The sequence below is a fragment of the Sinohyriopsis cumingii genome, chromosome 3, assembly GCF_028554795.1.
Source record: "Sinohyriopsis cumingii isolate HCF-2022 chromosome 3, ASM2855479v2, whole genome shotgun sequence".
NCBI classification, from domain to species: domain Eukaryota; kingdom Metazoa; phylum Mollusca; class Bivalvia; order Unionida; family Unionidae; genus Sinohyriopsis; species Sinohyriopsis cumingii.
The window spans coordinates 61,356,088-61,368,999 of NC_142963.1; the positions used below are offsets into that span (position 1 = coordinate 61,356,088).

The 12,912-nt window shown below is 37.2% G+C and overlaps 1 protein-coding gene across 1 annotated transcript; it reads left to right on the plus strand.

Moving 5' to 3' along the window:
* The first annotated feature begins 11,026 nt into the window (after positions 1-11,026).
* On the plus strand, positions 11,027-11,527 carry LOC149802957 (uncharacterized). Its single transcript, XM_089953857.1, has one exon. It carries the CDS (start codon positions 11,027-11,029, stop codon positions 11,525-11,527), a length of 501 nt encoding a protein of 166 aa, XP_089809983.1.
* Positions 11,528-12,912: the final 1,385 nt, after the last annotated feature.

The following is a 12,912-nucleotide window of genomic DNA, read 5'->3' on the forward strand; positions in this document are numbered from 1 at the left end:
ATGTGATATGTTTCATCTTTAAGTATTTAACACTGGTCGTAATGAAAGTCGTAAAGAATAATTTTCATCCAAAACTCTGTATTAAATCACAGCCTTTCCTCTGGGAAATATTTCAACCCGCAAGTCTCAATGTTAGATTTACTCGTGCATTTTGGATTTACGTCCCTTTCTTCACTGTGCCAAGCACAGTGAAAAGGTTCCTGTTCAAATCAACGCACAACGTTTAAATTTACATTTGATTTGAGTAATAATATTTTCTGTTAAAATTAATTGGGGTCAGAAAGTATATTGTTTCCCTGGCTGGCTATAAGTCTCAAATGACAAATGAGCGCTATATACTATTAGAGCCAGAGATACTGTAATAAAACTCATATGCTGGACTGAGCAAACAACGCAGAGAAGGGATGGGGTGAGGAGAATTACCATAATGGCATTGTTATTATTGTCATTCCCCATGTTACTCTGTTGGTCTATTAGTCTGCTGCATGACCAACCAATGCAGTGAGAGAGAAAGAGAGGGGTGGGGGCGAGCGGCCTTCGGACATTTTAATATTTATAAATAATCGGCTTTTAAAAGCATTGTCACGGAATGGTGTAAATGTTGTTCATTAAATACATGTACTCGGGTTTCGTTTCTTTTCGCTGTACAACGATACCCGAGGGTGATTATATATATGGTCTATGTATTTCGAAATCGTGAGTACGATTCGTCCTATGCCACACGTGCAAGGTGCTTTCGATACAGCAAAACGAAACAAAACGTTACTGCATGTAAAGGACCTTTACAATACTAATGGTTTTGTCAGCAAGCGGCCTGCTTAAAGGATTCGCACAACTCCAGCTGTAGGGGTAGGTAATTTTTCGGTCTTAAGTGATAATTAGTGTATTACCATATTTACCTTAGCATGTTTGTTATATAGTTTCCTTTATACAGCATAATGCGTGCATTTCTTTTTATTCTTGTTGCAACGTAGTACAGGATTTATGTTGGTAATGTAAAGCTACATTATTTTTATAAAGAATTATTTACTATTGTCTTATCGAGCAGGGTTAGGTTACTACTGAACCTGTTTTGTAATTGCCATAATATAATCTTTATAACTTACCATGTATAACGTCCTTACGTTATGTCTGTATCAAGTTTAGTACACTGTATCGGGTATATTTTCAGCTTTGTTTTCTGAAGAGTAGGAATATCCGGGGTGTCCGGTGTTGTCCGAGTGTAGAAACGTCCGTTTGTCCGGAGCGTTTAAGGTGCCGGAGTATTTAAAGTTTAGCGTCCGGAGTGTCTAATGTCAGGATTGACTAAAGTGACCCAGCTGTAGAGCCGTCAAAGGACCCTCAAAGGACCAGAGGGTCCGGAGGGTCTAATATTTCAAGTGTCCGGAGGGTCTAATGTTCAAGTGATCATAGTATTCCGAGGGTCTTCTGTCTTTGACCTGATTCCCACCTTTGACATCTCGCGTGATGGCATTCTGCGAACCTCCCCGAGCTTCGGCGAACAAATCCGCCTGTGTGGCCATTTCATGTACATTTGTGAAGGACCTTTCCTTCAAGAATAAATATAACTCTTTGCCACAAGTTGTTAACAATTGGTCACGAAGCAAGAAATCGATAAGACCCTCAAATGTCTTGACGATTTTACCACATTCCACCCATCGCAGCAAATAATTGCAAGTCCTACTGACGAACTGGGTGAATGTTTCGCCTCTCTCGGGTTTACTATACTTAAACTTCTTGCGAAACCCTTGCTCGGTTAGTTCATATTTCTTGAGAAGTGCCTCTTTCAACACGAGATAATTGAGCGAATCGGCCGTGGATAAACGCGAATACACGTCTAACGCTTTACCTTTCAATAACGCGCTAAGATGGAGCGGCCAATCGTCTTTCTTCCATTTTTGTACCGTAGCATACCTCTCAAACCTATTTAGATAACTATCCATATTATCTTTATCGTCTTCAAATGGGGGCAATTTTGGACCTCAGTTTATCATGTTCCCCCTCTTTTTTAGCTTGCAATAGCAGGGATCGTCCTGGGCTTCGCCAATGTCGCAAATTGCGATTTTTTTTCCTTATTGGCGACAAAAATATCCCATCTGGCGATTTTTTTGGCGACATACTTTTTGGTTATTTAACTTGTACATACAATCATGGATTTGGACTGGATAAATTAAAAGGCAGAACGAAAGGAAGCCACAAACTTGACTAAGCAATGCATTGGAATCAATCTGTTACACAAACGATCCTTTGTTCTTATTGTCAACCCCATCTTTACAGTGCATTGTTACATCATAATCTGCTTATGCTGACATCTGGGCTGAGGACTGTATGCTGCGATACAGTCAATCATGCTACCGCACTATACCTACAACTGACCGACTTCTGAAGACGCGAATAGAACAGATACAATTAATTGTATGGCTAATCCTTCTGGGTTTTTTTATACATATACCAATACAATAGTTATTCTGAACCTTGATAGAAAACTGATAACCTTTGAAGTACCGACTACCGTGTATAAATACAAAGCAAATGGAAAAAATCTCAATCACAATTACATCTGTCACCAGTGGAGCATTTTACTCATTGATCTTTTCCTTTTGCCATCAGTCCCGTGTTACGGCTGCAGAGACTTAAACTCCGCAACAAGAAATAGCAAAAAAAAAAAATAACAGTTTTGCATAATTAATAATAATAATTAATAATAATTATTTATTTCTCAAAATACAGGAGTGAAAGAATCCCTAAATTGGGTGTGAATTTATGCTTATATATACGGTCCAGTATTGCCAGGTGTTGACTCGTGTACGTTTCATTCGTGGGAATGGAGATCCTATTTTGCTTGTCGAGAAAATTTATACAGCATTCAGTGGTCATTCTTGGGAGTTAGGAAGCAATTCGCTACAAGCTTTGTGAAGCTAGCCATGGGGTGGGGGATGTGTGGGGGTGTGTGTGTGTGCTGCTGAGAGACTACTAGTGTCACCTGTCAGCACTGTAGACTGAACGTAGATTCCGTATGATGAACCTCATAAAAACTTACATCAGAAATAAGCTCTGCATCTCATCTCTCGAGAATTTAATGAGAATCAGCATGTACAGATGTGAAAAATTAGACTTTGAAACTGCATTCAACAAGTGGGCAGCCCTAAAATCGCGACGGATCTTCATGTAACACTTTGTAACATTTTGTTAATGCTTGTTGTAATTAAAGTATTAACTAACCCATCTTTTGTAATTTTCATTGCCTGTTACATTAATAGACTAAATTAACACTTGGAAAAATGTACACTACTTGCTTTGGCGACACTTTTTGAAAATTGGCGACAAAATATTGAGGTTGGCGATTTTTTTTGCGACAGCTTTTTAAACGCCAGGACCATCCCTGAATAGCTCAGAATTTCTTAGATGTTCCCTCTGCTGATTTCTATCTTCCATCTCCAAAGTTTCTAACCTTACCTGTTTTTCCCTTTCTAACTTCTCCCTCTCTGCTTCCCTTTCCCATTCTATCCTTTCCCTCTCAGCCTGTTTCTCTAGTTCTATCTTACCCTTCTCTAATTCTATCATTTCCTTCTGGGTTTCCCTTTTTTCCCTTTCTATTTGTTGTTCCCTTTCAAATTTTTCCCTTTCTAATTCCCTCTCAGCCTGTTTCTCTAGTTCAATCTTACACTTCTCTAATTCTATCATTTCCTTCTTGGTTTCCCTTTCTAATTCCCTCTCCTTTAATCTTTGGTCCCTCTTCCAAGCTTGTTCTTCACGAACGAAATTTCTAAGGGACTCCCCCTCATAACCAAACTGTATCCCCAGTTCTACCAGTTCTTTCATAGAAGACATTTCAAAAGTTTGGTGGTGACCAACCTTAAAGTGCAGTTTCAAACAAAACACGTAATTAACACAAACCGTATTTTCTTTCCCGAAATGCAATACAAATAAATACAAAAAATAAAGCAATATTACGTATCTACCTAACCTCGGTGCTATGCCAAGCGCGTCTGAAACACACAAAAAGCATACAAATATAATAAAACAATTTCATTGCTCTGTTATATCCGAAATGATCCCACTTCTGACACCATTTGTAACAAGATAACCGGGTGGGATATTTCGGATTAACAACAGAACACGTTTTGACGACACAGATATATATGGTTTAATGTGGTGATTGATATGAGCAGTAGATTATGAAGATGTGTGCGTATTTATAATCCAAATATTGGATCTATTTAACATAAAAACGCACAGTTTCAAAGATGGAACAAAAAATACAAATAAATTAGTTCAGTAACACTAAAACACAGGATAAATGATTTCACAAATGATTAATGGAAAGATGAATATAGTTCACTCAAATAGTAAACTATGTAAGTTTTTTTACACATAGTAAAAATGTATTCGCTCAGGTAGCGAAATTATGTCAGGATAAATGATTCACAAATGATTCAATAATGGAAAGATGAATATAGTTCAGATAGTAAACAATGTACGCTTTTACACATAGTAAAAAAATGTATTCGCTCAGGTAGCGAAACTATGTCACTAAACACAGGAATGGATATACAATCTATCCTTCCAGTCCTGAATAATACACTGCGTCTTACAAACCCAAAATTAGCCTATAGCTAATAAAATAGATGTATGGAGATACACTCCGTTACCCGTGCACCATATCCGCTCCACAGCTCCTACGAATCAATTTCACAACTGCTATAGACTCCGGACCCTCGGAATACTATGATCACTTGAACATTAGACCCTCCGGACCCCCTGGTCCTTTGACGGCTCTACAGCTGGGTCACTTTAGTCAATCCTGACATTAGACACTCCGGACGCTAAACTTTAAACACACCGGCACCTTAAACGCTCCGGACAAACGGACGTTTCTACACTCGGACAACACCGGACACCCCGGATATTCCTACTCTCAGAAAACAAAGCTGAAAATATACCCGATACAGTGTACTAAACTTGATACAGACATAACGTAAGGACGTTATACATGGTAAGTTATAAAGATTATATTATTATGGCAATTACAAAACAGGTTCAATAGTAACCTAACCCTGCTCGACAAGACAATAGTAAATAATTCTTTATAAAATAATGTAGCTTTACATTACCAACATAAATCCTGTACTACGTTGCAACAAGAATAAAAAGAAATGCACGCATTATGCTGTATAAAGAAAACTATATAACAAACAAGCTAAGGTAAATATGGTAATACACTAATTATCACTTAAGACCGAAAAATTACCTACCCCTACAGCTGGAGTTGTGCGAATCCTTTAAGCAGGCCGCTTGCTGACAAAACCATTAGTATTGTAAAGGTCCTTTACATGCAGTAACGTATTTATACCTTTAGAATTTTCGTTTTGCTGTATCGAAAGCACCTTGCACGTGTGGTATAGGACGAATCGTACTCACGATTTCGAAATACATAGACCATATATATAATCACCCTCGGGTATCGTTGTAAAAGAAACGAAACCCGAGTACATGTATTTAATGAACAACATTTACACCATTCCGTGACAACCATAGCATACTTTACGGGAGGAAAGAGAAAAAAGGATGCAATAGATTACAGCATATGTGTGCCTTGTAACCAAGAAATGTACCGTAATATTGTAGATAAATGCCATGGAAGGTGTACACATTCCGTTACGAGGAGCAAGGTTGTTGAAGATAAACTACTTGTAATTTCATTTTCAATAGATTCATTAAGCCAAAAGTCTTTTTCTACCTCCCTCGAGAGATCGCAAAAGCCCCCAAAATTGTATTTCTTCCTTCTTAAGAATCCAAAGTTTCTGATCCTTACAACGCCACACTCGATTCCTGGGTTTGACAAGCTTCTTATTTTCTGTTTTTAGTTATCTGTTCTTGTTAAAAACACCCTTCTCCATCCATTCCAATTCTTTTTGTCAACGATTTTTAACACATCCGATTTTCTGTAATAAGAGATTCTAAATATCTAAACTTTCTTACTTGTTCAAGTTGTTTACCAATAATTGCGATTTTGGGATGCTTTTTTCGCTCTCTACATGAGGTTGGCCTTTTCACATTTATATTCATGTCACACTGCTTACAGTTCATTTGTAAGAATTCCATTAATTTTGTAATCCATCTTCAGACACGGAAACGATATATTGATCATCTGCAAATTTTGCATCCTCCACCAGGTGTCCCTTGACTCTTACTCCTTCTACTTCGATCATCATTATTTCTGTATATCTATCTATCTATCTATCTATCTATCTATCTATCTATCTATCTATATATATATATATATATATATATATATATATATATATATATATATATATATATATATATATATATATATATATATATAATGGTGAGGTTGATACAAAGCTATAGGTTTTATCATACCCCTACTACGTTTCCTGAACGAAAAACTGAATTAAGAATGAAGTGGGTTGTCTTTGATTCTAAGCTACATATTAACACTTTTATCAGGATGTTTTATGCATACGTGATTAGGCTATTTGTTGTGTGGTCTGCGCATTCTGTTTGTTCGCTATGGCACATATTGACCTTGGTAATCTCATCGGTTGTATACATGTCCTTACAGAGTGACATAAGCTCTTTTCGGCCTTCTTTCCCAGAAATATTAGGAACTCTGCTGGAATGACGACGACTCAACCTGTATTCTTAAGCTTTAGTTCGTTCGCTGCATCTCTTGCTTACGATTCAAAAACCTCAGGTCCTTTCTCATCTCTCTAATGCTGTCTTCCTTTTAAAGGTTTAAGTCTTCCGTACTAGACGTTCTATCTTTTTCATACGACTAACTGTATCCTTGTGTTGTAATAATCTGCATTCCTTACCTTTAATAATCTTGTTCTTGTTGTCCGTTTTCCTCTTTTTATTTCTCCAATCTTCACATACATTAAATCAATCCTTCCAAACTTCTCAAGTGAGTCCAAGTTCTTACACTGATTATCCTACCATTTTTCTCTTTAATCGTCTGTTGTTCTCCTTAGCTGGTTGTTTATTTTGTAATATAACATTCTCACTTCCATTGGAATCATTTCTTCCGTTATCCGGTGTTTTTTTCCTCTCGAGATTGTATCTTTCGCGCTTTCTAGAATGATATCCCTTAAGTCTTTTTTCTTTTTGCTGATATTTTTATCCGCTCATTGTTCCTTTACAATCCTCGTCTCAAAATGTAAACGCTTTTTCGCTCTTCTTTAAACTTTCTTTGTTCCACAATTTGATGATTTTCTCTTTCTGATCTCAACTTCTTCAAAAAAAAAAGTCTTCAGTTCAAATGGGGTAAAAAATATTCCCCGCCCCAAGTTTAGCTGTGTTTCTTAGCTTGAAAATTTCATTTAAGTTTTCAACACATCAACATTTTAAAGCCGACAGGAAAATCATCACATATAATGTTATTTATCCTCCTCCACCATTGTTCGGGTATTTGATGTTGTTTTCTTTTAAAACATGAATTCAATATGACTATAAAGTTTTCACAAGTAAATCAACTGTATAAATTTATTTGATTAATTGCGTGTGTAAGTTCACCAAAAGTTCACACCAGTTAACCGCATTTCTCTACCAACCTTTACCAAATAAATATGGGAACGGTATGAGAAAAGGAAACCATAAAGGACATTCTACTACTTCTGTGTTGTGTGCAATATAGTAATTATTGTAAACACCTAATCCATTTCCTATTGATAAAATAACATTCGCGACACTTCAAATGTTAATACAAAATAACGTATATGCTCCGTATGTGATACATCAAGCCATATATAACCTTAGTTGACTTTTTCAAACTAACCCCTATCTGATTAACTAGACACAAATAATGTTAACGGCCTAGTCGATGTCACCAACAATCAAATTCTATTAGAATGGCATTTTTTTATAGTCGTATTTAGATGCCACATCTCTCTCTCTCTCTCTCTCTCTCTCTCTCTCTCTTCGTAGAGTACTATCTTCGCATAGTAATAAAAGAAATCAACTCCAGTTTATAACTGTCCATTAACTCAATTTGCCATTGTATCAGAAGTGTATTCTATTATTGACAAATAGTCTAAATCTCGTTATAATGGCTGATGCTTTATATATTAAGATACAAAACTAAGATCTCGAGAAGGAAAGAAAGGATACAACAGACAATGTTCTAGTAGTATCTGAAAATCTAGTGACATTCTAAATTTCTTTTCTATTACAGTTATACGAACAGCCTCTTTACCAGCCATTAGTGCATTGGTTTTCTAGTCATTACGTTCTATGATTTTCATAACACTGTATTTATTTTTTTCTCACATATACATGTGTAAAGATAAGCTTTAACAAACCATCACTACAACAAAAAATAGTTTTGCTTTTAATAAGCATTCATCCCAAAATGTGTACAAACGCATTATTCGTATATTAAAATACCGTGTACAATTAAGAAATTGGGTCCTAACCTGGCTAGTACTTTTTAAAAACTTGTTTGCCTTTGATACGGCAGTAAATTTTGCTATATCATCTATGTTCGGGATGCACAAAACGCCATCATACCATGGAGAGTATCGTACTATAACCAACCTAGTCAGATCGAGACAAAAAGGATGCATGCAAAACTGCAGGGCCGGCGCTACCATATGGGCAAACTAGGCAGCCGCCTAGGGCGCTGATTTCAGGGGGCGCATTTCTCCAAATCAACAATAGTTTTGAAAAATAAATAAATAAATTTCAGTTTTATTGAGGGTCGTTTTTTATCCTGGTTTATTTCATACAGGGACAAATAATCGGGTAGATTCAGTCTGACCAAAACACCCGGCTGACCGGAACAAGCAAAATGAGTGAGTGAAAATCGCGCGTATACGAAACTTTCAGGACGTAATTACGTTCGCGTGTTTTTATAGGCCACGAGTTTTTCCGTGGAATCACGCGTATACAAAACCTTCAGTTTGCCGCGGAAACCAAATTGAGGGGGGTTAACTCCTTATTTTAATGGTATAAACAAGGAAAGAATTGGGCAGACAAATTTGCCCATTATTGAACTGGGCAATTTGACAGATTGGCCGTAACATATATAGAACAAATTAAGTGGCTAGAAAAGCAAGAGGGGTTCTTCCTGAAATACCTTCGTCCAGAGAAAGCAAAACAAGAACACGATGAGTGTGCTCTTGCTGAAATTAGTACTGGGGGCACTGAATGTTGTTGTGAACCTACTACACATGATCAAAACTCTGAAACTGAAGTTGCTCAAACTGGGGATATTTCTGGAAGTCTTATAGAGTAGGAGGAAGAGGACAGCAAGAAAAGTGAGAGTCCTGCAAAGTCCCCCCAAAAAGATGTTATAGCACCAAGCTTGGAGAACAGTGATCCTGTCACATGGCCCTCCTGTTGTAATGATAATTTGTGACAGCTTCTAGTACAACATGGTCCACAACAGGTTGTATTAGATGATTTTCCCAAAGACTATAAAAACAGAAGATTGTTTCCTATACACTACAAGAGGAGACTGACAAATGATGAAGAAGTGCGCCGTCAGTGGTTGATATATTCAACCTCAAAAGATGTGGTATTTTGTTTTTGCTGTAAGTTATTCAGCAAAAGAAATGGCGCATCATCTCTCCAACAAACAGGTTCAAAAGACTGGAAGAACATTGGGTCAATTCTTTCTTCACATGAGAGGACTGCTGACCATTTAGAAAACTATCAGTCCTGGCGTGACTTTGAACTGCGCTTAGCTAAAGGAAAAACAATTGATGATATCGACCAGCAGAAAATTAGGCAAGAGGAACATTATTGGCATCAAATTTTGCAACGCTTAATTGCTTTGGTACGAGTTCTTTGCATGCAAAACTTGGCATTCCGTGGTAGAAATGAAAATTGTATTGCCCTGGTAACGGAAATTGTTTGAAGTTTGTAGAATATCTGGCCCTTTTTGCTCCTATCATGAATGAACATTTGCGTAGAGTTAAGAATCACGAAACACTGGTTCACTATCTTGGAAAATATCCAAAAAACTCTTATACAGCTTCTAACCAATGCTATAAAAAAGCAAATTTTAACTCGTGTAAACTCTGCTAAATACTATTCCATAATTCTGGATTGCACACCTGATGTAAGTCATATTGAGCAAATGACAATGTTTGTCCGTTTTGTTGATGTAATCAAAACATCAGATAATGGGATACCTGAGCCTGAAGTCATCATAAGAGAACATTTCCTGGGATTTGTTCCACTAAAGGAAACTACAGGCGCCTTTATAGCAGAAACTCTTCTTGAACAGCTTGGGCAAATTGAATTATCAATTGTAAATATGCGTGGTCAAAGTTATGATAATGGGAGTAACATGAAAGGCAAAGAAAATGGCGTACAAAAGAGGATCCTAGACATAAACCCACGTGCTTCTTTTTGTGTCCTGCAATGCACACTCTTTAAACTTGGTAGTCAATGATGCTGCTAAGTGTTGTCTTGAAACAACTACTTTCTTCAATAGTGTTGGACAGATCTATAACTACTTCTCTTCATCAACTAAGCGTTGGCAAATTCTAACCAGTCATACTTGGGTATAACTGTTAAACCATTGTGTGAAACGAGATTGGAGAGTCGGATAGAAACTCTGAAGCCACTAAGATATCATCTAGGTGATATATATGATGCTCTGATGCAGATCTTTAATGATACAAGCTTAACAGGTCCCTCTGGCAATAATTCCCGAGATGAAGCCAAGGCCCTTGCTGGTGCTGTTGTTGTTGTTGTTGTGGGGTTTAACGCCATTTTTCAGCACGATAGGCTATACATGGCGGCCAGTATTAATGGTGGAGGAAGAACCCGGAAAACCCTGGAAAGAACCACCGACCCACGAGAAGCTACTGACAAGCTTTCTCACATGCCCACATTGGCTGAATCTTAGACTCGAACCGCCGCAGACAGAGGTGAGATGGCAGTGATCCGTAACGAAGAGCGCTTTAGACCACTCGGCCACTCGGGGCCCCCTCTTGCTGGTGCAATCAGTAAGTTCAAAGTTTTAGTATGACTCGTTACATTGTACAACATCATGTTTGAAGTCAACCTTACAAGCAAGGTACTACAAAGTCAGGAAGCTGATTTAAATGCAGCTACAAGACAGTTGCAGACAACTAAGAAATATCTTGTGGACTGCAGGTCTGAAGAGGGATTGCAAAATGTTTTGGTAGATGCTACTGAAATTGCAAATGAACTAGAGATAGTACCAGACTTTAAAACACATCAAATTAGAACCAGGAGAAAGAAACGGCAGTTTGAATATGAGGCCCAAGAAGAGGCACCACAAGATCCAAAACAGAAATTCAAAGTAAGTTTTTACTATGCAGTTTTAGACATGACCATAAAATCTATTGATGAGAGTTTCCTACAGCTACAACATTATAATTCACTCTTTGGCTTTCTGTATAATATATACAATGTAAAGGATAAATCTACCGATGATATACTTAACGACTGCAAGAATTTGGAAAAATCTTTGATGCATAATGGAAACAAAGATATTGATGCTGAGGATATATGCTGTGAACTTTAAGCCACAGCTCGAAGACTCCCAAAGTCTATGCCACCAAAAGAAGTACTTCTTTTCACACTCCAACAAAAACGTTTGGATAATTTCCCTAATGTTGCTATTGCATTGATGATCCTTCTCACACTTCCAGTACCAGTGGCAAGTGGTGAGCGTAGTTTCTCAAAGCTCAAGCTTATAAAATCTTACATTCGCTCTACAATGTTGCAAGAGAGACTAGTTGGTTTGGCAACTATATCAACTGAACATGCTCAGGCTTCATCACTTGATTTAGCTGAATTGGTTAAAAACTTTGCTGAGGAAAAGGCACGCAAAGTGAGAGTTTGAATTGTCTTTCTGTCTGCATTTATCCCTCAGCCAAATTTGGTTTCAGGTGTATTATTATTGAGTGTCTTTTCAACTGTCCATTATGCTGTTAGTTCATCACTAATGTCTATTTTTATGTTTGTTTATTCTTGTCTTAATTTTGCAAATAAAATAGTATCAAGTAGTGATTTTTGGGGGTGTCCGGACATTTGAGCCAGAAGGGGTAATTTTTTTTTAAAAAAAATTACCCTTGGTCTGTGCTCAAATGTTGAATTTTTATAAAAAATTTATTGTTTATAAATTTTGAAATTGATATTTTCGGGGGGGGGGGGGGGCGCCAGAATCTACCTTGCCTAGGGCGCCAGACAGTCTGGCGCCGGCCCTGCAAAACTGGAACGGGAAATGGGAGGTGATACAAGTAGGTGCCAAGCAATTTGCTTCATTGCTGATTTTACCATTTTATGACAATGCATAACAAACCATCAATACACATGTATGTGTATATATATATATATATATATATATATATATATATATATATATATATATATATATATATCACAAATAGCTTAAGTATCTCATTGACCATTGTCATTGCATCCGTAAGAGTGAAACCATATTAATTTCATGGAAAATTAGCATACAGAAGTATATTATTTAGCAATTTTGTAATAGATCATTATAAATTTGAATTCAATGCAGCCATATAATCGAAAAAGTAGGCAACTAAAGATGAAGAACATGTACAGTTCAGTATCAATACACGTGTACTACCCAAGGTCATTAAAGGGCGTCTGTATAAATTTCTAACCGTAAGAATTTTCACTGCTAATAACCAGAATATTGTAGTCACTTGGTAAAACTGACTGATCGTCAGCTGCTTCCAACTATTGTCACATTGGTAGATATTCCTAGCTAACTGTGTTCCCTTAACACTGGACTCACTCCTATCCAGGCCTTCATGCCTTTATTTGCCCAGATATCCGTTTTAGAACCTTTTCTTTTCTTTTGATGTTGTGTAATATCTGCAGTGCGTGTTATAGTGAGGCTTCGCTCTGTTGGGTGTATCTGGATTTGCTAATGAT